We start from the raw sequence: 26938 nt of genomic DNA on the forward strand, positions 1-26938 counted from the left end.
TAATTTGCTTCATATTTCAAAGTAAGAGTCAAGCATCTCAGATAATATCATTTTAAAACTTGTATTAATCTCCTGGATTGACTCAATTAATATGCTATTACTTTTCATTTGATTTAATTTTTTAGTGTAAATAATCATTTTCTACTGTGTTATTTGTCTTATCATGAATCAGTATATCAATCATGACTTCTTACTGTAGTTTTTTTTTCTTTTTTGCAAAAACCTTTGTTAATCTGAACCTTAACAGTCACATTGAGTTTCTTTCCTCCCACGTAAAATACTTCTTGTTCCATTCTTTTAATGATTTATTTTTTTTAACAAAGCTCTAAAATCAGTAATTAAAAATCAGAGTACACTTTTTTCCTTTGCACCATACTTCCAAGTCTCTTAATCTACTTTTGTTTGTTTATGTTACTGAGTTTGTCTTTCTGTTCCCAAATTCCACTGGCTGTGGTCACCAACTCAAGGTATCCTCACTGCTTTTCCATGCAATGTTTTCTAATTTTTATCATGAAACTGTACACTTCGTGTTTTATGTTTTTATTCATACGTAGTGGTGGATATCACCTTACAAATATAGTTAATCATTACATCTTCTCCCCAAATTACAGTTATTAAAAAAGTTTAAAAGTAGTAAAAGGGTATTCTATGTCAAAAGAAGGCAATAAAAAGCAGCTATTTTCAGTCAAATAGATTGATCACTTTTATCATCCTATTTAATTTGGAAGGAATAACATTAAACTGTGATAATTCTTTTGACCATTATCTGACTTAAAACTCATTAGTTAGGTCCTAGAACATCTTGTTTGATAAGCAGTTGTGGAATGGGAGAAATGTGCTCATTGATGAGCAGACTATAACTTTTTCCTTTATCTGAAAAGAAAAAAATGAAAATAGAAATGAAAAGAGAGCATAATTTTTGTTACCTCAGTTTGTGGAACATTAATGCAGAGCATAGTAAACACGAACAATGCTGATTCCTTGTACTTTATATCTATCCCTTAAAAACTTCATTCAAAAAAATAGAAAAATATTCATTAGCATTTGCATTAAATTTAAAGAACTATCTGGTTACTAGATATTTTCATTTTCTGTACTAGGATTCCTCATGTCCATAACATGTTGGTTGAGGCTCTGCAGCTCACCCCCACTCTCAGAGTGGCCAGTCTCCAATAATTGGACCCCGTGATTTCCACTCTCTGCTGTGTTGGACGTCATGAGCATTGCAATCCCTCTGGGAGTCACCACACCAGATACATCCTACTCAGATATGGCTGCTGGATCAGAGTAAGTGCTGCTTCCTAGGTAGTAGGTACATTACCAGTTTGTATCGAGACAAATTTCTTATGGGCATCTAATAGTAAATATGTAGTATTTTCTACACCCAAGCCTAGCCCATTATAAATGGCATTAGACTGTTCCCTTTCCCCTGTAGAAGCTGGAGGCAAAAAAGAATTAGAAGGGGGAGGAAAAGAATTTGGGAGGGGGGAGGTATTTCTAAGTAAATAATTAATAGAATTAAATTTTCAAGATAGTGATTATTTTCATTTGTTTTGATGGGTAAGGAAGATTGAAATAAGTAGGTGTCACTACCTGCTTCTGTAGAGTTAATGATTATCTGATGAATGGAGGATAAGGAGGAGTTCTCTCCTACTGATTTTCCTTGAAGGCCTCTTCCTATGTACTTCTCATTGTTCTAGAGTAAAGGGGCTGCTACTATATGGGCAGGTTACTTAGACCTTCTGATATTTGGGATAGAAAATGTGGAAAGTAGTGTCACCTGCTTTTTATAATATTCATTGCCTAGAAAGAGGACCTTCAAAATCAGTGGTACCAAACTTTTTTTTCAGCTAAGAGCAGCTTTAGGAATTCAGAATTTGTCGAAAAGTCCAATCCCTAAAATAGACTCTCAATTCTTGAAGAATTTAAATGCCAAATGGCAATGAAGGTAGGCCTTCATTATAAAACTTTATATATTATTCACAGTTTTAAAATTTTTAGCCTTTTGTATCCCTTCTCTTTTAAGTTGTCCGAGATTCCCCCTGCTCACAGATTCCCCCTCTTGTCCTTTTACCTCCCTTGTACCCAATCTTCCTTGCTTACAGAAAGGAAGTGGAAGCCCCCTACCTTTCAAGACGAAGTGGCACTACACCAGGATGTGAAAGTCCAGCGAAAGAGACCCAAGGGGCCTAGGGGGCAGCACACCCCCAGAAGCCAAGTCTATTCCAGGCAGTACCAGGGATTAGGGTCTGGGCTGGAAAAATCCTGGTGTTTTGAATATGTTCAGGTCCAGTTCAGACTCTTGATCCCACAGCCACTTCTTGAGTGAGGTGGGTGTTGCTCTAATTCCCCTGTTTCTCTTGCCATTTTCACAGTCCCTGGGGATTCTTTCCCCTTCAGCAAAGTAAAGAAACTGTTCCAAAACTCTGGGTTCAACTGCATCCCTGATAATAGTGGTTTTCTTCCTAAAAACTGAGAATATTAGTAAAGAGCATGTGTATTTCTTCACAAAACCACCTAGAATAACTGTTTGATGACTTCCTTAAAGAGGAAGACTTAAAATGAAGCTACCCTAAGAGGCAATCTGTTATATTCTGGGGTAGTCTGTAATTGAAAGCAGTTTTTGGCCTTATTCCCATATAAAAAAGAAGATGGAGGGTGGGGGGTTGGAAAAGGGTGGATTGTGTTACTTCCAGAGCCCTTTTTCCTGTTATGTTTTGTTTTTATTTTTTTGCATGCCAAAGAGATTTAGTTACACCAATAGCTGAAGCTTCCAATTTTATAACTGTTTCCCAGACAAAGTATTTAAAAACTTAACTGCATCAGTAGGTAATTGTATAATGTTAATGGATTTGTGTAAAGTCAACCACTAGCCTCCTGTATGGAATGACTAACAAACTGTATAGACAGACAGCTCTAACATTTGTGAGAAATTTCAACAACAACAAAAAATTCAATATTGATTAACTCAACAAGATTGGGATTAGTAGCTAAGAAAAAGACCTAAAACAATTATTCTTAAAACATGTGTTTTTCCCAGGGGACAGAGGTGACTACCCATAACTGTTGCTTAGGGAGTCCAGAAATAATTACAGAATCAAAAAATATTTCTGGCCTAAAAATTTGATTGCAGTGTTTCTATCTCGTGAAACATTTTCATCTATGATCTCCAGACAGATTTCCACTATTGTAGTCATAGCTAATTTTTCAGTTTTTCATTTTGTATCCCTACAAGGCAAGAGAATGTCAACAATTAGCTTATATACCATTCTGTTAAATTGTTGATGATATTTGTTAATGCTTCATTATGCGTATGTCACTGTCACGCATATTCCACCGTTTTGGGCACTCTGAGATTAAACCTGGTATTAAGGGCAATATACTCAACTAAGTAAGAAGACCTAGACCTTACTTTATGGGATTTTAAATCTGATGGCAATGGTGTACATTATGGGTTTTTTTTTGTTTTTTTTTTTGTATATTTGTAGGAAAACCTCTAGATGTAACAATAGAAGGAAAGATTTTTTCAGAGTTTACTGTCCTGCCATAAATGAATTTCAGAGGTAGTGTTGCAACAGCAGGTTGCACATTGTACTTAAAACACAATTGATGGAGTGTATCTGTTGTGAGCATGGCTTCTGTGTATGTGCCCAGCTGTCATAGAAGTTTAAACAGAGGGGAAGAAAGGCTACAATTACATTTGCATAAAATAATTGGCTAATAAAGAGATGCAAACCTAATACTCCAAATTCTTTATCAGTATTTTAAAATTTAGAGACGATCTGGTATATGTGTATATGTCAAGGAATAGCCTAGGAAGTCCTGTAGTTACCTAGCAACATGTAATTATGCATTTAATCTGTAACTAGTATGGAAATTGCAAAGTTTCCTCATCAAAAGATATGGGCTTAAATTTTAGTATTTGTCACACATAAATAATAATATTAAATGCTATGCTTAACTACAAGTATTATGACAGTGGGATGGCCTTTTAACCTACACAATATACATTTTATTTTTATTCCCTAGACTTGCACATGAAGTGCATATGTTCATATTTACCCAGTTTGGAGATGGGTAAGATACAACCAGCATAGCTCCATCTCCATGGCCATCTTTTATCTCATGCCACTTTCTTTTTTCCCGTCCAAAAAAAAAAAATCCATTTCTAATAAACAGCTGTCATGTTTCACCCCATGTGTTCAGTGGTACAAAATCTCTTACATAAAATATGTACGGCTCTTTGAAATACTTATTTATGTAGTAAATTAACAATGCTGTATAAAGTTATTACTTTCTCTTAACTGTCCATCATAGAAACTAAATTCTACCTTCATTTTATTAATGCTTGTTTGCCTTTGGTTTCATTTAGGAAACCCCACCTGTTTCCTAATAATCAGAGCTGATTGCCTCTCAGTGAGCCATATTCAGATCATCTATTTCTCAAGAATACTGACCTGCATTCTTGATGTATTCCCCCCACCCCTGCCCAGTTCCCATCTTGCAGACACTCTTTAAGTAATAAAATGCATGCACTTCACTAACAGAGAATACTTTCCTATGTCTAAAGTTCTTCTTCACCTAGAAATTACCTTTGCTGTTACTTATAAGATCCCTTCTCACAGTTTTGGAGCATATAACTGGGTGAGTTGGATACATATCTCAGAATTTTCTTTTATCCCTCACTTCTCAGCTGACAGTGCACCACATTGAACTGCACACTTTATTCCCACCAAGTCCTATATTATGTATATTTCCAAGCAGGAAAAATGTTTATTACGTGAAACAAACAGTATTCATTATTCGAGTCCCTAAAAGACCTCTGATCGATCACTAAGGCTGAGTTATGTGTGTCTTTGGAGTTTCTAATTTGTGAATCTTAGTGCTAGTTTGCTAGTTAATTTAAATGACAGATAATCTTATTGTTTTGCAAAGTCAAAGTTGCATTCCTTAATTATCTTTCAGAGTTCTCCAAAACCTAACCAGTTACTTAAGCAATCAGTTAAAGTTCTTTTTGCCCCAGAACTTGAATTTTGTCCTTAGCCACCTCTATCTTTTTACTATCAAATAAGGGCTTACATTAAATTTCTTAACTTAAAACACATTTATAATTATTTTATGTTAATAAATTGTGCTTAAACAGTTTATTTTCCACTCAGTGTCGGTACAGAAAGATACTCAACCAAGCTTCTCGATAAGCCTGGTTACTTAAGATCTTACATGATTTTCTTTAAAGGAAGAAAGTTACCCTGGTTTCCAAACTAGTAAGGTGTAGTGGAAAGAGCACAGACTTTGGAGTCACACATTGACTGTGTGACCTTGGTAAAGTTATACAATCTCACCACCTCAATTTCACATTCTGTAAAAATGGGATGCTCTTTACCATGTTTAGTAGTTGGCAGAGTAAACAAATTAATACTATAAATCTCCTAGGAAATAATAGACAATTCAGAATGGTAGTTAGTACTACTGTTGTTATTGTCACTAGAATAAACTTCTGAGTGCAGTTTTGATTAGTTTGAAGTTCTATGGTATTACCATGCAGCTATTAAATAATTGTGTCCTTGATATGCTTGCATGTCACTGGTGGATGAGAAATTATTATTCTTAATATGTGGAAGGTGTTTGGGGGTTCATCAAGATGAGAGGTATGATAAATATAAGATGCCATTGTTTTTACCTGTACTTTCTTCAGGGTATCCTGTCTTGGTAGTGAATGGAAGAGGGCCTGGTCCCTGGGGCAGTGCAGAAGGCACTTTCATCATCTCACTCACTGCAAATGTCATGTGAGGTTTCATGGAAGTATTAAGAGATCCAATTAAGAAGAATAGTTCTGAGTCTAAACCAGCCCAGAGTGGCTTCTCTAGGGGAAACTCCTTGCTCAGCTGGTACGTTTGTGTTTGTCATTAGGGACACCTTGTATCCCAGGTGCCTGCTTTGAGACATCTGCCTATACTGGCTTCATGTTACACACAAATCCACATTTAATAGCACTCCTACTGTTATTTATAGGCTTAGTTATGTTGATCAGATTGTTTCACTGAGTTCTTTCTCTTGCTCTAGTGGCTGGTGGTTGTGGAAAGAGGAGGGGTTAGAATGGGAAGTTAAGTCTTAGTTTAAGGAAAGATTAGGTGTTATGCTATCATGCGTTGCTTTTCGCCTTTGTGCAGCCCTGAATCTGTGGAGGCTAGTCCAGCAGTTAATGAGAAGAGCGTGTATTCCACTCATAATTATGGGACCACTCAGAGGCATGGGTGTCGAGGACTGCCTTATGCTGTGAGTATGCATTTATTTCTCTCCAGAGCAGTGATCTTCCTGGAGTGTAATCCATTCTTATACATTGTGACTTTCTTGAAATGTTTATATGCAGCATGACGAAGTTGCCCCTTTTGCACTTCCCTGCCTCCAGCGGACGTCTAGCCCTGCATCATTGTTCTTGTTTTTATGTCCCAGTTGACCTTGGCATTTTGTTTTATCACTTTCCTGGTTGAAGCCAAAAAACGAAGGGTACTACTTTCTTCTTTCTTTCCATATGTACCATACTTTAGGGGAGAGAGGGGCCAGTGTTTGGACACTGTTGATTTAAAAAATCTTATTTTCAGGATCATAATTACGGAGCCCCTCCTCCTCCGACACCTCCTGCTTCTCCCCCTGTCCAGACGATCATCCCTCGTTCTGACCTGAATGGCCTGCCGTCGCCCGTAGAGGAACGCTGTGGAGACAGCCCGAACTCTGAAGGAGAGACTGTTCCTTCCTGGTGTCCTTGTGGTCTTTCTCAGGATGGCTTCCTTCTCAACTGTGACAAGTGCAGGTAAGATCGTGTTCCATCTAAATCCAACCCTGGGTTACTGGGATTAGGGTTTCTTATTAGTAGGGAAAAGCTCAAAGTATTCTTTCTTGTGTTTGTTAATGTAGATGATTCCTTAGTGCTCCTTGGCTCGAATTCTCTGCACTAGGTGAGAATTGCTGACAACAAGGAATGAGAGATTGATCTTAAAGCTATTGAATTTGATATGAAATTTAATGTCCTGGAAACATTTGGTAGGTGGGAGGAAGGGGGTAGTATATGCAGAGACACTTCTCCCTTGTGTGCGATGATGCGCTGTGTGCTGTTGGAAGGACTACTTTAAGTTTGTTTTCCCTCTTTAGGGGAATGAGCAGGGGGAAGGTTATTAGACTTCATCGGCGGAAGCAGGACAACATATCAGGTGAGCCGAAGATGGGTTAGGCCCATGTTTTGACACATACTATTTTTTGGTTTTAGTATTCATCCTAAGAACCCCTCTTGAAAGTTCCCATGGTCCCCAGCTCTTTTCATGGAAAGTCCTTGAAGTCTTCTCAAAAACCGTTGTAATTCTGTTGTTATGAATTAATTGTATCCAGAATCAACAGTTTAGGCCTATACTAATCAAAATATTCCCTGTGAGTGCACACACACACACCTAAGAACAGATCCTTTTCTGTGTTACACATCGAGACAAGGGAGCTTGGGAACCGAATTCAAGGGGGGAAGTACATATAGAGTTTGTATGCTTAGTGAGAAAGATACAGATAGAATTTTGTTTTCATATGGATTGTGGTATTTATGTTCTAATAGAGTTAATAGAAGTAATGACTTACTGAGTATGGGCTAGATCTGAAGGAATGAGCTGCTTTTTAACGTACTTGGGGTTTTTATGCACCGTGAACTGTGAACTGACCTTTTTTCAGGTGGGGATAGCAGTGCGACAGAAAGCTGGGATGAGGAGCTCTCTCCTTCCACTGTGTTGTACACAGCAACACAGCACACACCTACAAGCATCACCCTGACTGTCAGAAGAACCAAACCCAAGAAGCGGAAGAAGAGTCCAGAAAAGGGTCGTGCAGCACCAAAGACGAAGAAAATCAAGGTATGCAGGGTGAAAGTATCTTAAATAGAAATATGTCTGAAATAGCCCAAATGTTGTATGAAGAATACACCAAAATTCTTTTAAGAAATTTGATCCAGATGTTTGATGGGCCACTTCTGCTCTCTTTGCGAAAATCGGCTAATCTGTGTTACAAACATACAGATCAACCTCTTTCCGCCACTCCATACCATCACACCTGGCACTCAGTTTCTTTTACTCCAACCCCACATCCCAGGTGTCAGATCCCAGCCCCACCTGGCACAAGCCCGTGTGTACAGCTGCCTCCAGTCTAGGCTTCCACCGTCCTTAAAGTATCTCCTGCCTCCTCAGTCCCAAAACCCAGTCTGAAATTCTTGTGCTGGTACATGCCCACTTCATGTTGTTGGTTGATTGTTTTTTTCCTTGTTTCAAAAAATTCAGGAAACGTCTCTTGAACGGTCTAGGCTTACTCAGTGTTGTGGTCACTTTCCTGTATTCTCAACTAAAAAGTCTCCAGAAGAAACCTCTTCTGTTTTGTGTTCTTTCTTCCCCATCACAGCAACTTTGTTGCTTCTAGGTGACTTGCCCACCCCTTGTTAAGGGGATTGGTCTTTATTTCCTTCTTAATTTCAAACTGGTAAATCTGTAGCCTTACTTAATATTTTTATATACTTTTTCTTTTAGTGTCAGGGGTGCATATAGGATTTAAGTGATGCATGCTCTTCCCTGATAATTACCTAATTTCACAGTGGAAAGTATTGGTATTAGCCTCAGAGTTCACTGGCCTTATGCCACCCCTATTCTTGATAATAGTGTGGGGAATTCCATTGTATTTGTTACCTAGAATAAAGGGGACAGACTAGGACACTAGTTCTTGCCTTAGTTTAGTCTCAGATAGGTATAACTGTCATTCTTGGTACCAAGTTTTGTTTTGTTCTACTTGTTTTCCTCTTTGGGATAGGCATTTCGAGAGGGATCCCGGAAGTCCTTGCGGATGAAGGTAAGGGGTCTTCTTCTCTGATGCTGTGTTTTACTTCACTGTGATCTTGCATTTTGGTCAGCTTCTTTCCTGACATTGATGGTCTGGGAATCTTGGACTCTGCTTTTTGTTAGTTTTTAATTGTTGCCATTCAGATTTCATAGAGCCTTTCTCCAAAGTGGATTTTCTTGGCCATTTTCTAAAATATTTTTTCCTTTCTGTAATCAGGCTTCATTTACTGGTTTTTCATTAGCTGCTTTTCTTGGGGTATGGGGTAAGTGACATTTTGCCAAACAAAATGAGGTTGATGTTTTCCATCATTCTGATTGGCCTCCATCTCAGGAGTGAAGGTTTTTCTGGTGATAGGGGATCTCTTGTGCACTCACTCTAGCATCATGTACACTTTAATCACCATTTGGAAGGATAAATTTCATCAGTAGGAAAGTAGTAGTGTTGATAAGAATTATTCTTATTGGAATTACTTACTTTTGAACTATTTTCTCCTGGCATATCTACTTGGTATAGAAGACTCAGGTGATGTTAGTGCACTTCTTTTCTTTAGTTATCAAGTAAAAGTTTATGAGACATGATTTCAGATAGTGGTTGGATAATAGAGAAATTATGTGCAGTATTTAAAGGAACTTTCAGCTGATGAAGAGTTTGCCCAAAGGAAATTTGAATATACTGTCTGATATCTTCCCTTACCTATTTGTTGATGTAGAAGGACAGCATACCTCCCAAACCATTACTTACGGCTTCAAAGTATTTCATTAGAATTAAGGTCTAGTTTAGTTCTGTAATTATTCTTATGTCTGGATGTGTAAATGATATAAAAGCAGAATCTTTTTTATTGACCATTATAGGGTAAACATTAAACTCTTATAGTGAGGATAAGCTTTCTTAGGAAATATAGATATAATACACATTTATATGTGGAACACCAAATTGACTCATTTAAAAAGATCACAGGTAGCACTATGTATAAAATTAGAAGGCCTCACCTTGCATATACCCATAAACAGACTTCTAAATATCTGTGTAAAAGATGGCAGAGGACTTGGAGCCCAAGACCACCAGAATCCTGGGATGTCTTGGAACACAGTTACTGTTTCTTTGCTGGATCTTTCTCCTGTAAGGAGACCTTTGCTTAGAGGGGACCTTAAATAGATTTATGGGGCAGACATAACCCTGATCCCAGGTGTTAAACCCTTTTCTCTTTTATCAGCTATTGTAACTTGCCTCTAGAAGTTTGAAACTTTTTGAAAGCTATTGATTGGCTCTCCCAGAAAACTACATATTAACCCCAAATATTGCTTACAGTTTTTGAGATGTTGACAGATAGCTCCATAAGCATGTTAAAATTTAAATAATTAAAAATTACTGGTTTATTTTGATTCTCATTTCATAATTCTGAGTTATAAATTCTGTACTCAGAATTAATTGTTAGTAAGAACCTTACCAAAGATCTGAGTGGGAACCATAGCATAAGAATGAGAAGAATCTTATCATTTGGCTTTTTAACCCCAAAGTTGAATTTCCCTACTGGAAACTAGTCTAAACCAGGGCTTTTTAACCTCGACACTGTTTGAGCCAACAACTTTTGAACTAAATAATTCCTTGTAGGGATCAGAGCTGTCTTTTGCATTACAGTAGGCTGTGTAGCATCATCCCTAGCATTTACTAAGTGCCAACAAAGCCACATGTTAATCAAAAATAACTTCAGGTATTACCAAAAGTCTTCTTGATGGCAAAATCCCCACTGGTTGAGAACCGTTGCTCTAAACCCACTGAGATGGCGTCTCCAGTACTCAGAAGAACAGGATAGCAGACTAGACAAGAGTTGTGTTAGTGAACAATAGCTAAAACCATGGCACAGGCTTCCAGGATACATTGTTTAACAAGTCAGAGGTTTAGTGATCACTACTAGATGCTTAAACCTGGGAATTCTATTGGGGCACCCCTAATCCCCAGTCTTACGCTGCTGCTGCTAAGTCGCTTCAGTCATGTCCGACTCTTAGCAGACCCCATGGACTGTAGCCTACCAGGCTCCTCCATCCATGAGATTTTCCAGGCAAGAGTACTGGAGAGGGATGCCATTGCCTTCTCCCCCAGTCTTATAAGCTCCCTTAAAGTCTTCAGTTTTGCACTTTTTCTTTTGCTCAGCTGCTACTGTCCACCTCAAGCAGGCAGTGTTCTATTCTCAGCGTGTTGGCCTTAGGTGTTTGTTAGATCCTTTTGTTTATTGTTCATCCTTTTGGAATCTAGTGAGTAATGTGGAAAACAGTGGTATTAAATTTTTCCTTCCATTTTCCTGTTCCTTGGAGGAAGGATGGTAGACAGTAGTCGATCAAAACTAGTGACATAGAAATGAAAGAAAGCAATTGTTACAATGGGTGTAAGTGTTTTCTCTCTCGTCCATGGAAACCATATTTAATTTTTGTATACCTGTTTTTGCAAGTTTAAAGTCGACATGGATTTATAAGTAGCTTTGGTATTAGTGTCTTTTCCTTCTAGTCATCACTAGTGTGAAATCATCACTATCAGTGTTTGTTTTGTTTTCTGATAGCACCTTAAGTCCTGAACACCATAGGGAAGAACATATATCAGACTTCTGTATAGCAAAAGCACAAATAAAAGTATTTAGGAAGATGTTGCCAAGATGTGATAATGTTTCCTCAGTACTGTACTGTCATAGAGGGCAGTGATTTTCTGGTTTTCTGAGTGAAGTGTAGCAGATTATAAGCATTTCCTACACTGCATCTACCCATGCCACTCCCCCACCGCACCTCTTCGTTGTGTGGCTGTTTTGCAATGTCATAAATAGCGTGCTAGAAAGATATACTGAATGACAGCTTTTTCTGTGGGAGGCAAGATTGAGTTAAATATTTATTTGAGTAACATGTAGCTTTTAAGTGAACATATATTAATTGTATAATCCATGCAAAAACATACTCCTGGATAGTAGTAAAACTACCAGTGTGAAATGGCACACTGATGTGTGATAAGTATTGAAAACTTAAGCAATGTGGGTATTTTGAAGTATCACTATTGTTCATTTTTATGAAGATTTTCTTACAAACTTGATGTCATTCTTCTGATAAATTTGATTTTTATGACTTAAAGATGGTCATAAAATCATAGTGATGGGATGTAATTGCAGTCCAGATTGATTTCTCACTTTATAAATGAGGAAACTGAACCTCCCAACTTACTGGTAATAAAACCATGAGAGAAGCCAGATCCTGACTTCCCAGGCCATTGCTCTTATGCCACACCAACTGCCAAGTGAAAACTAATTTTCTCTGAATGTTTAGCCTGGCAGTCCCCCACCCCACCCCTTCCCGTCCCATCCTGTCCCTTTTATGGACTCTCCTAATCTACTTGACCTTTGTTCTCTACAGAATTCTCCTTCTGAGGCACAGAATTTAGATGAGAATACAACTGAGGGATGGGAAAATCGGATAAGACTATGGACTGATCAGTATGAAGAAGCCTTCACTAATCAGTACAGTGCAGATGTACAAAACGCCCTTGAACAACATCTACACTCTAACAAGGAATTTGTGGGCAAACCTGCTATTTTAGACACTATTAATAAGACTGAATTGGCCTGTAATAATACAGTTATTGGGTCCCAAATGCAGGTAAGGATCAAAGGGTTCAAGACTCCTAATTAGTTGAGATGTTAAGAACTCAGAAAAAGGACATATTTTGAAATTAGCCTATCTTTCAAATGTATAAGGTTTTAGGATAACAAATTAGCCATCTGTTGAGGAGCATCTTTAACCAAAAGCAAGTTTTGATCACTTGAAAACTGTTCAGATACATACTTTAAGATATATATCTTTATTAATTAAAAATAGATAAATTAGGATATGGGAAATTTATACAGCCTCGGTAAGAATTATTAAGAATAATGGAAAGCTAAGCTCTTAAATTATACATAGAGCCACTAAAATGTTAGTCATATTTTTTTTTTCTTTTCTTTGGGGTTAAGGGGGTGGTAAGTTCACTATACAGAACCTATTTCCTAGAAATACTAAGACTTTATCAAATTTTAAAATGTCTCCTCATTGAGCTAAATAACATAGACACATAAAATCTAAAAGTATTAGTAGTGCCTTTCCTGCAATTAAGAAATAATTTAAATGTCTACTTAGTTCCTGTTGATATCATCTAATGTTAATACTCTGATTTTATTCAGCTACAATTGGGAAGAGTCACTCGTGTTCAGAAGCACCGGAAGATCCTGAGGGCTGCAAGAGATTTGGCTTTGGACACTCTTATAATAGAGTATCGAGGCAAAGTCATGTTACGGCAGCAATTTGAAGTCAATGGGCATTTCTTCAAAAAGTAAGACGTCATTCATTAAGTATTAAGGGCTAAAGTGGGTCTCACTGAGCAGCATAGCTGTAAAAGCCATCCTTGTGGGTAGGATGCTCTTGCAGGAAAACTCACGCCTCTCTGCTATTTGTAGAGAAGTGCAAATAAATCTGCAAGTTGTTTAATCTATGAAGTGGTGATGACTCCTTTCTAAGCAAAACATTCCTTGCTTTGTGCTTATTCTTTAATCAGAAGCAGACAAGCATGTGATGTTTTCTAAGTTGAGGCATTGCAGAGGACTGCTACCTCTTCTGCCATCATGTGCTTCATATTTGAAATCGTGGGGTGGCCTTTTTACTTCTGTTGAGAATTACAGGAGTTTTAATTATATTCCTAGACCATACCCCTTTGTGCTCTTCTACTCAAAGTTCAATGGTGTGGAGATGTGTGTGGACGCGCGTACTTTCGGTAATGATGCTCGGTTCATCAGAAGATCATGTACACCAAATGCAGAGGTAAGATTTCTGTAGCAACTTCTCTTTGAATGGAACCACCAAAAGGATAAGTCAACTGAAGAAACAGTCTGAAAACTTCATCCAGATTAAGGTCTGTAGATAGTGGTTATAATCTTTCGTTGTAAGAGATGAAAATCAAAAGTAATGGTTTATTTATTCTGACAGGATGAGGTCAAGGAGTGGATTTTCTTTAGAGAAGGCAAAAATGCGAAAAAGCAAGTTGGCATTTGCTAAAGAGAAAGAGCTAGGCTGGATACGAAGTCAGTGAGGTTATATTAAAGAATAGCCATACAAAAGATGTATCATTGGGCCAAAACTAAGGTGTGTGGTTTCATTTTTTAGATTTTAGGTAATCAGGTTGAAGGAATGATTGTAGAAGTTTCTAAAGTTGATTATTTGGTGCATAATGAGTGCAGCCACATCAAATGCAGCAAGAAAATCCACAGAGCTTTTCTTATAGACTAAGAATGTTAATTTTCTGGTACAGCTGAAAACAGCTTTAAGATGTAGGTCAGTGTTCTTACTCTGAGTGCTAACATCTGAAAATTTCTTTATTTCAAGAAATATCATAAATTTTCAAGCAATTACTGTATGATAGTATCAAATGGAATAACAGACTACCGTAACTAAGTGAGGAAATATTATTTCAGTAATAGAGGTTTTTTTCCTCTTACGGAAAGTTTCTGTTGTTTTTGATAAATCATAATCATTAGCCTTGTTCACACAGGTGCGACACATGATTGCAGATGGGATGATTCATCTCTGTATCTATGCTGTGTCTGCTATCACCAAGGATGCTGAGGTCACCATAGCATTTGATTATGAGTACAGTAACTGGTAAGATCTCCACAGTCTTTCCTAACATGAGTGGCCTTGTCTTACACTTTAAGCTGTTCTTTCTGTTCAGTCTGCTTTTGTGCCTTGCCATTTCCTTTTTCTTTTTTTTAACCTTTTGTTTTCATGAGTAATCCATTTTCTGCCTAAAAATTGTGGAGGGAAAGACAGAATGAGGGTGTCTTGTTCTGTTTTTAGAGAGACAGGGACATAGTGTGATACTGCTTACCAGTCTTCTAACCAAGGGTGTTTTGGCCTTTGCCTCTATGTAGCAAGAATAACAAAAAGAGTATGTATGAAACACTCGTAGAAATTACAGCAGTTATCTATTGTTACACACACAGCTGTTGTACCAACTATCATACAGAATAAGAATCTAAAGATTCACCTCATCCACTCACATCATCCACTCACATCATCCACTATAATCCAACTATATATGACAATGCAGAAAAACAGATAGCAAGTCATAGATGATTATGTGATGGGTTTTGTAAAATGACTGCTTCTTCTTCCTTGGTCCTTTTAGGCAATAAGGGTATATGTAGCAAATTGATGTCCAGCACAGGTACATGAAGAAAAGGTATTAATAATAAGTAGGGAATCAGTAGGTAAGAGTGAGGACACGGTGAAGGTAGACACAAGATAAGTATGACTACTTTAGACCCTGTCATGGATTCACTGCCTTTAAATAGCATAAAGACAATTGGGAGAATTGAATTTAGTGGGGACTTGGTTTCCTGTCCACTGAGTGAGTTTGGGTCATATAGAGAAACACATATTGAACATATTTAAATATGAAATTTCAACATATTGAAAATATTTATAGGACTCTCTCAGTGACTCTATTTAACTTGTTCAAAGATAATACCAAAGGAAAATTACTATACTAAGATTTCAAGATAATGAATAGATAATATAACTGATTTTCAAGGGTACTGAGACAGGCACTTTTGGTTGTTTCTTTGGAGCAGTAATTATAAAGTGGACTGTGCATGTCACAAGGGGAACCGGAATTGCCCTATACAAAAAAGGAATCCCAATGCTGCAGAACCACCGCTCCCACCTCCTCCAAGCCTGCCTACCATCGGAGCAGAGACAAGACGTAGAAAAGCACGACGGAAAGAGCTAGAGATGGAGCAGCAGAATGAGGCCCCTGAAGAGGATAACAACCAGCAACCAGAGCAAGTTCCAGAGAGAGTAACTGTATCCAGTGACCATGAGGTAATCTTCCCTGGTCAGAAGATGTTGCTATGGTATTGATCCTCTTCATATGAAGAGGATCCCAGGTTGCCACATGTTGTTTTATGTAGGGAATCTATGTTAACACTTAATACCCTTCATATCAAGGTGGGTATGCATTCATTCATTCATTCTGGTTTTGTCTTTTTTTTTTTTTTTTGTAAACAATGTCAGGAGCATCCTTTTGGATACTTAGCAGGTTTCAGTGCAGTGAATTGTGTTTATCATCTGTGTTTACCATGTGACCCCCATATAAGTAACACTAAAACACTGGAAATTGTTTCTAGAGAGTTTTAAGCTCCCAGGGGAAAACCAGGGGTTGATTTTTTCCTGGAGTTTAAGAATACATCTGAATATTGCCTCTGTCTTAAAGGAAATAGACAATCCAGAAGAAAAAGCAGAAGAGGAGAAAGAAGAGATTGCAGATGACCAGGAGAACTCAGCTCATAGCAGGAGGGTGGGTACCTTCTAACATCTTTTCCTGCTGATTCCTGCTACCTATGGCATGTGAGCCCCTTCAGAGTTTATATCATTTCATTTCTTCAATAAGTTACTATACCATCACCTTTAGGTCACAATTTGGGCTTTTTCTATAAAGTAGATTTTTTTTTAAATTTTTTACACAGACACATAGTTCTCTAGTGACTATTATCTGTTGATGGTTTTAGGAGGTTTCTTACTGACTGTCTGGTTTCAAAAAAAACTGCCAGTGGTAACAAAATATCTTTGTTTGGGTTAACTTAGTAATTTCCTACATTTGTGTGACTTGACATTTGAAAAACCAACAAAACCTACAGTCATAATGGATTCAGAAGTTCTACTTTATGGCTGCAATCAGTCATGTTTATTTTTGCCCTTGAGAAGCTGTTGAAGAAAATCTGCTTGATTTTTTTTTTTTTTAACTATGAAAATGCAGAGAAAAATTAGTTTTGATGGCTATTTTTCTTTTGTATTAAAAAGTTTCAAAATAGCTGACCTCTTTTGAAATAAATGTCTATCAGTTTGCATTAATAATACTTGTGAAAAGCTGTTGTCTTCTCCTGGTAGAGGCTTCCTTCTATGCTAATGTCATTGCTTTCTAGACCCGGGAAGATAGGAAGGTTGAAGCCATCATGCATGCTTTTGAAAACTTAGAGAAAAGAAAGAAGCGGCGGGATCAGCCTTTGGAACAAAGCAGTTCTGACATAGAGATTGCTGCCACCACCTCAGAGACTCCTTTGGGAGAGGAAACAAAAACTGAAGCCCCTGAACCTGAAGTTAGCAACCCTGCTTCAAATATTGCCATCACAAGCAACCCACAGAGTGTTGGAGTGAACACCCGGCGGTCTTCCCAAGCAGGAGTAAGATGAAAAGACTCCAGGCCTTAGATAACGCTTGCTAATATCAATTACCTATCTTTTGGAATGGCTAGAATCAGCACTTTCAGCTTTGCCTTATTTTGCAATAAATAAGCTGATTTGCTTATCACTAAGCTGAATTGTGGAATTCAGGGAAACAGAATTTGAACAAATAGATACTCTCAGACTAGAATGGAACTGTCTACAATTTCTGTCAGATAAATTGTTGGTGGTGAATTCATAAAGAACTTGTGGTTTCTCTTTGGCCTTCTCTGTAGTATAGTTATGTACCTGATCTCTCATAGGATCCTCAGAGTTAACTCTTCCTTTTCCTATCTTAGCCACAAATTGTAAACCTTAAGCTAAAACCTCAGTATCTGAGGGAAAAACAGAGGATTTACCTTCCTTGCTAAGAACCTAAAATTTGATGGCTACTTTCAGCTGACTTTTGACCAATTTTATAAATACTTTTTGGAAAAAGAAGTAATAGACATCTTCTTGTAGCTTTTCTGGCTGGTTTAAATGTATACATTTTATAAGGATTACATTTGAAATTAATGTTTGTTAATGCTCACTTTTTTCACCATGAACATTCAGAGTGCTTAAAGTGAATAGAAAGCTGGATAAAATATTTGCTGACATTTCTAGTAAGCAGTTAACTTTGCTGTTGTTATAGGATGTTGCTGCAGAAAAACCAGTCCCCAAACCACCTCCAGCAAAGCCTTCTAGGCCCCGACCGAAGAGTCGAATTTCTCGGTACCGGACCAGTTCAGCCCAAAGACTAAAGCGTCAAAAGCAGGCCATTGCACAGCAGGCAGAGTTGTCACAAGCTGCCTTGGAAGAAGGGGGAAATAACAGCTCAGTAACTCCTACTGAAGCTGGAAATGTAGACAGTTCAGGAGAAAACAGGCAATTAACAGGGTCTGACCCAACCGTGGTATCAGTTACTGGATCCCATGTCAACCGTGCTGCAACTAAATACCCCAAAACCAAAAAGGTAAGTTACAAATCCATCTTCCTAAGTGTAGTCTGGCAAAAGTTGTTCCTTTGTAAAGTAAAAGGGTCTGTAATCCTCAGGGGGCAAAAAGTGGTCTATGAATTATTAGATTTGAGATAAAATGCTGAGTCCATGATACTACCTTACTTTTGTTCCCATAGTTTTTAGACAGAGCTTAAATTACTGGTAGCTGAAATCATTCCTCCGTAATGATCATGGAGAGGGTGAGCTAAGATGCCCTTGTGCTCTGATTATGCGAATCGTATCTTTGCAGCTGTTTTATCTACCTCTGTCCTAGTTTCTAGATGAGGATTGTCTTTGTGAGTTACACTGCTGCCTCTGGCCTTTACATCTGCAATATCATCAACTGACAGTCTCTTTTTTTTAACTTAGTATCTAGTTACAGAATGGTTGAATGACAAAGCCGAGAAGCAGGAATGTCCTGTTGAGTGCCCTTTACGTATCACCACGGACCCAACTGTACTGGCAACAACCCTGAACATGTTACCTGGTCTTATCCATTCCCCGTTAATTTGCACCACCCCCAAACACTACATTCGCTTTGGCTCACCCTTTATCCCTGAGAGGCGTCGAAGGCCACTTCTGCCTGATGGCACATTCAGCTCCTGTAAAAAGGTATGTCTTTGTTTACGTGATTTCTTTTCCTTTTAACCTAGGATGCCTGTAACGGTGACATATCAAACACATTCTGTAGATAAGCACACTCTGCCCAAATGAGTTTTTAATGAATTAGTTGTTAAGCCACAAATACTGATGCATCAAGAGTCAGTGAGACTAAGGTGGGATGTATACTACATTTTGGTGCTCAGTTTGTCTTAGCAAATTGTCTTTGTGTTCACTGTTTTCTTAGCAGTTGGTGACTGGGTAGAGAGGGGTGTTTTGTGTGTGCTCTTGTGATACTGGTTAACATGTCCATTTGTGACTATTCTGTAAGATTGGGCCCCAGGTACTCTAGAGCACTGTCGCACAAGTTAAAGAATGATCAGATTTTGTTTTGGATTAACTCAGTCACTTATACCATTTGACTGAGAGTAGAGGAAAGTCCTGTCACAACTGACAGAATTCCTGTTCCTTGATCAAATGCGTGTTTATTCCCGAGTGACTGTGGAACCTACCATAAAGTTTTCTCTCTCTCTCTTTCTGGTTTCTCTTCTGTAGTTAAGTATTGTTTTTGGATCTAGTGGCGGTCGTATTTGATGGTGGTTTATTTTTGGAATGCTTTCTTAATTCCCAGAAGCCCTGCCTGTTTTCCAAAGGTGTCTCTCAAGAATAGATCACGCCCTCAGATCTGTAATGTCATTTTCATGTTTCTAGAAGTATAGGACACCCTTTCATTTGGTACCTTTGAGGTAGAGTCTGTTCCCTGGAACACCCTTTTCTCTTATCCTCAGATCTGGATTCAGGCTGCCTTCCTCAGTGTCTGCCATTGCCCTCCTCCACTGGCATCACGTACATGAGGATGCTGCATATAGATTATTTGATGTGATGAAGTCTCCAACTCCAGGCAGGTCTTCCCTGACTCCTCAAACTTAAAGCTTTCTCTTTTCCCAAAGAGCAGATGCTGTTTCTTGGGGGGAGGGGCATAAAAGATGAAGCCAAGTGTTGGGGGATATGGAGGGGAGGAGGGCAGCAGGGATCTGCGCACAAAGCCAAGGCGCCACCACTGAGCGAGCAACACATGCTGAAGAAAGTCTTTTCCTAATCTTAATCTGAGTGTTTGAGTCACTTACTGATTTGTTTAGGGGAAATTCCCAAGCAGAACAACTCTAAAGAGAAATTTGATCATGAGATCTTTGCCAAAAGGGTTTGTGTGTAATGGAGTAACATAACTTCCAGGTGTCAGAAAAGAAAACAGTGACAACATCTTTAAAAAGAGAATAAGACAAGAAATTTACTAAAGGAAGTGAAGGTTAGGTCTCTGGGAATCCTTTATTCTATACCAAGTTATTTATCTTGGATCTTATAAATTATCTGAGAAGGAAAAAAAATATTTGCCATTTAATGACCATTATTGATTAACCTTGTCTTCTCTGGTGACTTGGTGGTAAAGAATCTGCCTGCTTTTGCAGGAGACTTGAGTCAGGAAGATCCCCTGGAGAAGGAAATGGCAACCCACTCCAAATATTCTTGCCTAGGAAATCCCATGAGCAGAGGAGTCTGGCAGGCTGCAGTCCATGAGGTCGCAAAAGAGTCAGACACGACTTAGCGACTAAACAACAATAACAATGATTAACCTTATTCTGTAATAATTGGCGGATTTCATTAACTTTGGTATGGCATGTAAAACTAATCTTACCATTACTTTTAGCTCAGTCCCTCATTAAGGGTAATAGCCCCAAATCTACATTTTCAGAGTAGTATTGAACAATTAGAGAAGCTGTCTTTAGTTCAGAGGAACAAGTCAAAAGATGGCTTAATATACATATGAAATAAACTTCTTCCTTTTGTTCTGTCTTTGGATGGACATAGTACTAGACTTCCTAGGATGTTAACTGTTGAAATATCTTATCAAGTCAGATAATAGATTTTCTTTCTTTGATCCTTTAAGAAGGGTTAATAATTATTAATACAGAATAATGAAGTCTGAATTGTAAATAGTATGGACTGCCTTCTTGAAATGCTGCCTTTATTATTCTGATAATAGGTTGTAATCCTTCTATTCCCATCTTACTTTTTCCCAAGTAGCAGAGTTCTGTGAAAATCCAAAATGTGTAGAAATATGACTTCAAATCTGATAGAAAATATATTTCTTAGAGCCCTTTTTACCTGGTTATGGTTTCAGACTTATATGTATATTTCATCTTTGTGTCTCTCCACTGGCAACAGTTAGAAATCCCATTTAATTCATATTCATGTTATAGTCTGTACATGTATCTGACCATCTTTAGTCTTTTTTTATACAGGCTCTGCTCAGACGCTTTTATCTATTTGTGTCATATTAGTCTTTAAGAAGAGTTCAGGCTATGTATGTTGACACGTAGCAAAGTATCTTACTTAAGTTAAGTCTTTGAAAATTGTTTAAATCACAAATTTAATATTTGCTGTTAATGTATCAAGATTGCAAAACAAGAATGTAACTTTTTATGGGACAAAATTAATGAAATCGGGTCCTATGTAGAATTGAACTCAGGTTTATCCTAGATGGAGATGGAGATTTTCTTAGACTGGTTAGAAAAGACTCACATGGTGCAGAACCTAAGAAGATTTCCATAATAAAATTGTAGTAAATTTCTAAAAATCACTCAGAGAAGAATATAGTTAAACAGATAGATAAGAACAGCCGTCCCCCCATGGGATTAGTTAAAACAGCTTGTATTCCTAGTAGGCTTTTACTCTGTCATATCTGATTAAAGGAGGTATAAAACCTTCATAAGTTTGAGTGTAAAGTTGCATGTGTATATTTGCACCCAGATTTTTAGAGTATTTGGCAAAATGTTTTATGATGTCACTGTAGTTTCTAAATTAAATCAATTCACAGCTCTTAACTAGCATGTTATAGTATGTCTTGTTGAATTTTACTTAACTTGTTATTTTGAAATGGAAGCATTCATGAATGGCTAACATGCCTTTCAGTAATATCTCTTCTTGTTTTCTCTAAATCTCTGAACTCACCTTGTAGGCATAATACGTGTGGGGCATTCAGTCTCCCATTTAGATTGAAAATGAAACACTATGCTTTGCGTTGATATTTTATTGCGTGCACTGGAGTGATATTAATCTGTATACTCTGTACATAGCCTGAAATTCATTTGAACTAGTTCTCACTGAACAGTGTTTGTCCAGTACTGTGCTGCAAGCTTTCTTCACATGCACTGTCTCACTTAGCATTCATGATAACCCTGTGAGCTTGGGATCATTGGGTTCAATTTACAGATCCAAAAGCTTTGGCTCAGAAGTGAAAGTAACTTGCCCAAAGTTTAAACATCTAGGAAGACGTGCAGTCAAGTTTCAATCCAGGTCTTTGGACTCTAAAACCCAAATTAATTTCTTTCCCTTTCCCCATCATAATGATACCCTTTAAAACATTTCTATTGCCCATCTCTGAGCTTCCTAAAAATCTTCAATAGAGTTCAGGAGTTCCAGAGAAGGAAGAAATGTTCTTTTGACCTTAATAACTGTAGCTAGAACTTGGGGAAAAGGGTCTAAAGTTAATTTATTATCCATAGGAGTGATTCGAACTTGTTAGATACAAATAACTGTTGGTGTTCCTTCTTTATGGGCCCTAAAATACTGTGTAGACATAACAGAGCGAGGAGGAAAGAGTTGGTCAAGTTGCTGTGTTCTACCATTAGCTAACCAGAGCAGCATCTTATTACTTAGAATGCCCCGTCCTGGTTTTAATTTCCCTTTTTGTAGTCATCAGATGCAGAGAATTCTTTTATGGGTGCACCTATTTGACACTGGAAATACATGAAATTAACTTACCTTGGAGAAAAACACAGTGACCCCAAATGAGTCCTGTCATCTGCTCTGATAAGAAAAACTTGTAGTAAGGTATCTATATAACAAAGAATTTTCACTCATTTTTGGTCTCCTGAGCCTAATTTTTTCCCATCTATACAAGAAATGCTTTGGACAAGGTGACCTCTGAGGTCTCTTCTATGTAGGGAGTTATGGTTCTGACAGTTCATCTTCACATCAGTATTCTGTATGTGGGAGAGTAAGTTCATTCTTGGCCTTATTTTGGCTTCAGAGACTTGATCAAATCCTAATGTGATTCGTTGATGTTACCTCTCTTTTTTAGATATTCACTATCTCTTCATGTCTATACTTTTGCTTTCATTTGGCAGACCACAATGCCATATACATGATGTAAATGTTTTCTTGGCTTCCTCACATGATTTCCTAAGTTCCTATTAGAATTGCTGTCTTTGGTAAAGAGAATATTTACTTACCTGTAATATTGGTTCTCTAAAGGTGTAAGTTACAATCACCTTTACTCTTCCTATTTGGGATATGGTCTGACTCAGAAATTGATGTTTATCAAAATTCGATCTGTCTTGTGTCAGGGCAGGAGAGCCACAGAGTGGTGAGCAACCTACAACTGTGTGAGTGTATCTTAAGAGAACATAATTACAGGTAAGAAATTTTCTCTCTTCCACAGGTTGCATAATCTTACTATCCATATCTCTGTAGGCTTCCTTTCTGAACTGTTTGTTTCCATCATTTTAGGTTCCAATATTCATTACAAAAAAAATGTGACTGATTAGAGAGCTCTTTTTGACTTTTTTCCCTTTTTCATTTCTGCAGAAGGATTCTGGTAATGATTTGAATTATTCATGCATAATTTAACCAAACTACTTAACAAGGAGGGAAACTCACAGGATATTGAGAGTAGTCTTTTTGGAAGCATTTTGGCACTTGTAGTAAAGAGCTATTTATTCTCATCCAGAGTTTTCCTGTGAAACTTTTCTATTACTTCTTCAGATATCCCCAGCACAGGACAGACAACTCTTAAGAGATCTATCTTCTTTTTACACACTTACTTTATGTGTCAGCTTTATTCTATGTCATCGGAGTCTCATATAAACGCTAAGATTTCTTCCTTCTCTTTTTCCCATTTATTCCATTCTAAGCAGTATGAAGAGTTAAATAGTAATCATTTTTATTGTTTTGTTTTTTTTTTTAAGTGGGACTTCATTATGTGTAATCCAGGCTTTCTCAGTTATGCTTCATAGAAGGAATTTATGGGGCAGTATCCTAAAATGCTGAAACACAAGACAAAAAATACTTTGGCTGTGGACCTGAATGAATGTGTTGAATTAATATCTATCACCAGTTGATATATAGTGACCCAGTTGATGCATTTAAAATAAATAGGTGAGCCAAATAGTTTTAAATGATTGTTGATAATTCCCTGGTTCTTTTCCCATTTTAGCGCTGGATAAAGCAAGCCTTGGAAGAAGGGATGACCCAAACATCATCTGTACCCCAAGAGACTAGAACTCAGCACCTATACCAAAGTAATGAGAACAGTAATTCTAGTATCTGCAAAGACAATGCAGGTGTGTATCGCAAACCTTTCTGAACACATGAGCAATGATTGCTTTGGCTCTGCATTAAACATTTCACTGAATACTTTAAAAAGTATGATACAAAAAAAATAGCATTGTTCTCTAAATAGTTACTTTACATCTGTCTTTACAGAGGAAGAGAGAGATCTCAAGTCAGGGATCAGTATTCCCAGGACGGCAAAGAAGGAACTAGACAGTGTACAGATAACAGCAGAAATGGTTTTTTAAAAGGTTAGATACATTTAAAGTAGTAAGTTTAGGAGCTCTATATCCATATTTATAAGAGGGGAAATAAGAAAAGATGTGGGGCACTATTCAGGAAAGAATCAAAATTGTAGGTGATTGAGTGGGGTGGGACTTGTTGAAGGGGCACGGGGTGAGTAAAGTAAATGAGAAATTACTATGAATTGGTTGTTTTCAAAAGAGCTTGCACAATTAGTGTCAATTTTTTAAAAGACATGACCTTGAATCCAATTTAAAGTCCTCATGAATTTTTAAACTGGAGGGTCATGAAAAGTCATCTGGTCCATTGGTTTTGCTGTAACTCTTGCAGGGGTCTTGATTGCAATTGAAAGCACAGGTGCATGAACTTGATACCAATTTATTTGGGGATAGTTTTATTACCAAGTTTCTCTTGGCCAGTATTACTTTAATTGAAAAGTTCTGTGTGATTTCTGTTTCTTAATCTCTAAATCAATTTTGTGATTATTATGCAATCAAAACAAAATACCAAAATAAATACACTGCTAAAAGTCATGCAAGTCTGTACCTAACATAGTAATATTTCAAATTTTCATAGACACCTCTTGTTCATTGCCTAAGTAAATATGAACTTGAATTAAATAAAGAGGTATGTACTAGTAATATCTGGTTTTTACTAAAACTTTGTGTAAGATTATATTTGGAAAAAATAATGCTGCTAAAAATAGGTTTTTTTTTCAAGTTATTGATTTAGTTTATTTTTCTATCCTTAGACTGGATTATACCTTGTAAGTTATCACATATATAACCTCAATATAATAAAATCCCTGTGTAGAACATCTGGAAGATAAATGATACCATATATTTAAAATACTTTATTCTCTTCACCAGTGATTAGGAAGATTTACTTGAACCAGGTTCACATAAAGAAATGCTGGTAACAGATTTTTGTCAATTTTATCAATTTATTGGCAGCTTTTACAGTACAGTGAGACTATAACAATTGGAATCTTCTACACATGTATGTGTAGTCTGTGTGTTGTGTATGTATGTATTTGAGGTTGGGAAAGGGAGGCTGTATTAGCAATTCATGTCTTGACTGGCAAAGATTCATAAGGAAAGTGCCTCCAATTATCATGTGCCCTAGTTGGAATGGAGTTAAGACTGTTAGTCACCAACCTTTATTAAAGTTCTCTCTTCTCTAGCATTGAGAAAGATTCAAAGGATACATCTTGCCCTTAAGCAACAACATAAACTGGAAAACATTTAATTGAAACCAAGCAGTACTCAAATGAGCATCTTGGTATATTGCTACTAGTATAAATCCTGAGGAGTTATTTTTATTTGTTGCTTTGGTTTCTTTGGTTTTGGGGTTTTTTTAATTTTGTTTTTCTTATCTCAAAAAGACCAAGGAGATATTAATCAAGAAAGCGAGACAGATTGATACAGTAGAAAGACTCCAACAGACCTGAATTTAATGATCATCTCTACCCTTTACTAGTGCTGACTTCCCTGTAGCTCAGATGGTAAAGAACTGCCTGCAGTGCAGGAGACCAGGGTTCGATCCCTGGGTTGGGAAGATCCTCTGGAAAAGGGAACCACGATCCACTCCAGTATTCTTGCCTGGAGAATCCCATGGACAGAGAAGCCTAGTGGGCTACAGTCCGTGGGGTTATAGAGTTGGACATGACTGAGCCACTAACACACACACACCCTTTACTAACTCAGGCAAGTTATAAAATATCTCTGAGGCTCATCTGTGAAAACGGGTATAGTAATATCTGCCTTGTAGAGCTAATATGAGAGTAATGTATATAAAGTACAGTATCAGACCCTCAATAGGAATTATTATTGTCATTATTATACACAGATTTCTTGTTGAACATTTATGGAAAATTTATAGAAATTAATCGTATACTGGAATACATGAAGTTCCTTAAAGCTAAAGTTGTGTAGAAATAAACAGTATTAACTCTGCAGGCAAGGGCGAGTATAATGTTCATTATTTGTAAACGATGTGGATATATACCTAGGAGTCTAAATAATTGAAAAAATAAACTGCTGGATATATAAAAATTAATAGCATTTATGTACCAAGAAAATAAATGAAGAAAAATTTTGATTGCTGAGCTCAACAAAATGAAGAAACTGCCTAGGAATAATGGTGGAGACATGTAGAACAAAGCATTACTGAGGAATATTTTTTTGTCTTGAGGAAATAAAGGGAACTTCCATATTCCTTAATGGAAAGAGGAAATATAATGAGTGTTTTTTTTTCTTGTCTTCATACAGTTTCCATCAAGCTAGTTTGTTTGGGGTTTTGATTTAATTATCTTGGAAGTTTATCATAAAAAATAAACATGAAGGTAACTAAGAAAACTTGAAAAAGTAATGGCGAAGAAGTACCTACCTATCAGTATAAAACTAGCTTCTAATGTGACACTGTAAGTTGGTAATTAGATTAGTACAGATTCAATAATGGATGTATATATGGAACAGAATAGCCAGAAACAGGCTTTATGTAAGTGAAAGATTCTGTAAACTATTCTATAATTTTTACTTATGGGGGAGATGGGAAAGAATTACATCTTTTCCAAAGTAAAATCT

The 26938-nt window shown here is 37.2% G+C and overlaps 1 protein-coding gene across 16 annotated transcripts in view; it reads left to right on the forward strand.

The window, feature by feature from the left end:
* SETD5 (SET domain containing 5) overlaps window positions 1-26938 on the forward strand; it is a 78750-nt gene that overhangs the window by 34711 nt on the left and 17101 nt on the right. For 3 of the 16 annotated variants that reach the window (XM_043442626.1, XM_043442623.1, XM_043442630.1), the window contains 18 exons: window positions 1101-1287; window positions 2106-2330; window positions 5696-5888; window positions 6171-6276; window positions 6603-6811; window positions 7150-7208; window positions 7711-7889; window positions 8830-8868; window positions 12249-12491; window positions 13052-13200; window positions 13568-13685; window positions 14413-14522; window positions 15494-15743; window positions 16135-16218; window positions 16844-17101; window positions 17775-18095; window positions 18489-18731; window positions 23995-24121. In XM_043442626.1, the coding sequence (XP_043298561.1) occupies window positions 5797-5888; window positions 6171-6276; window positions 6603-6811; window positions 7150-7208; window positions 7711-7889; window positions 8830-8868; window positions 12249-12491; window positions 13052-13200; window positions 13568-13685; window positions 14413-14522; window positions 15494-15743; window positions 16135-16218; window positions 16844-17101; window positions 17775-18095; window positions 18489-18731; window positions 23995-24121 (2587 nt within the window). In that variant the 5' untranslated portion in view covers window positions 1101-1287; window positions 2106-2330; window positions 5696-5796. Of the gene's footprint in view, window positions 1-1100; window positions 1288-1850; window positions 1949-2105; window positions 2331-5695; window positions 5889-6170; window positions 6277-6602; window positions 6812-6915; window positions 6957-7149; window positions 7209-7710; window positions 7890-8829; window positions 8869-12248; window positions 12492-13051; window positions 13201-13567; window positions 13686-14412; window positions 14523-15493; window positions 15744-16134; window positions 16219-16843; window positions 17102-17774; window positions 18096-18488; window positions 18732-23994; window positions 24122-26938 lie in introns of those variants that run through there. The other 13 variants (XM_043442629.1, XM_043442633.1, XM_043442624.1 and 10 more) reach the window with 12 other exon arrangements.

The sequence above is a fragment of the Cervus canadensis genome, chromosome 22, assembly GCF_019320065.1.
Source record: "Cervus canadensis isolate Bull #8, Minnesota chromosome 22, ASM1932006v1, whole genome shotgun sequence".
NCBI lineage: Eukaryota > Metazoa > Chordata > Mammalia > Artiodactyla > Cervidae > Cervus > Cervus canadensis.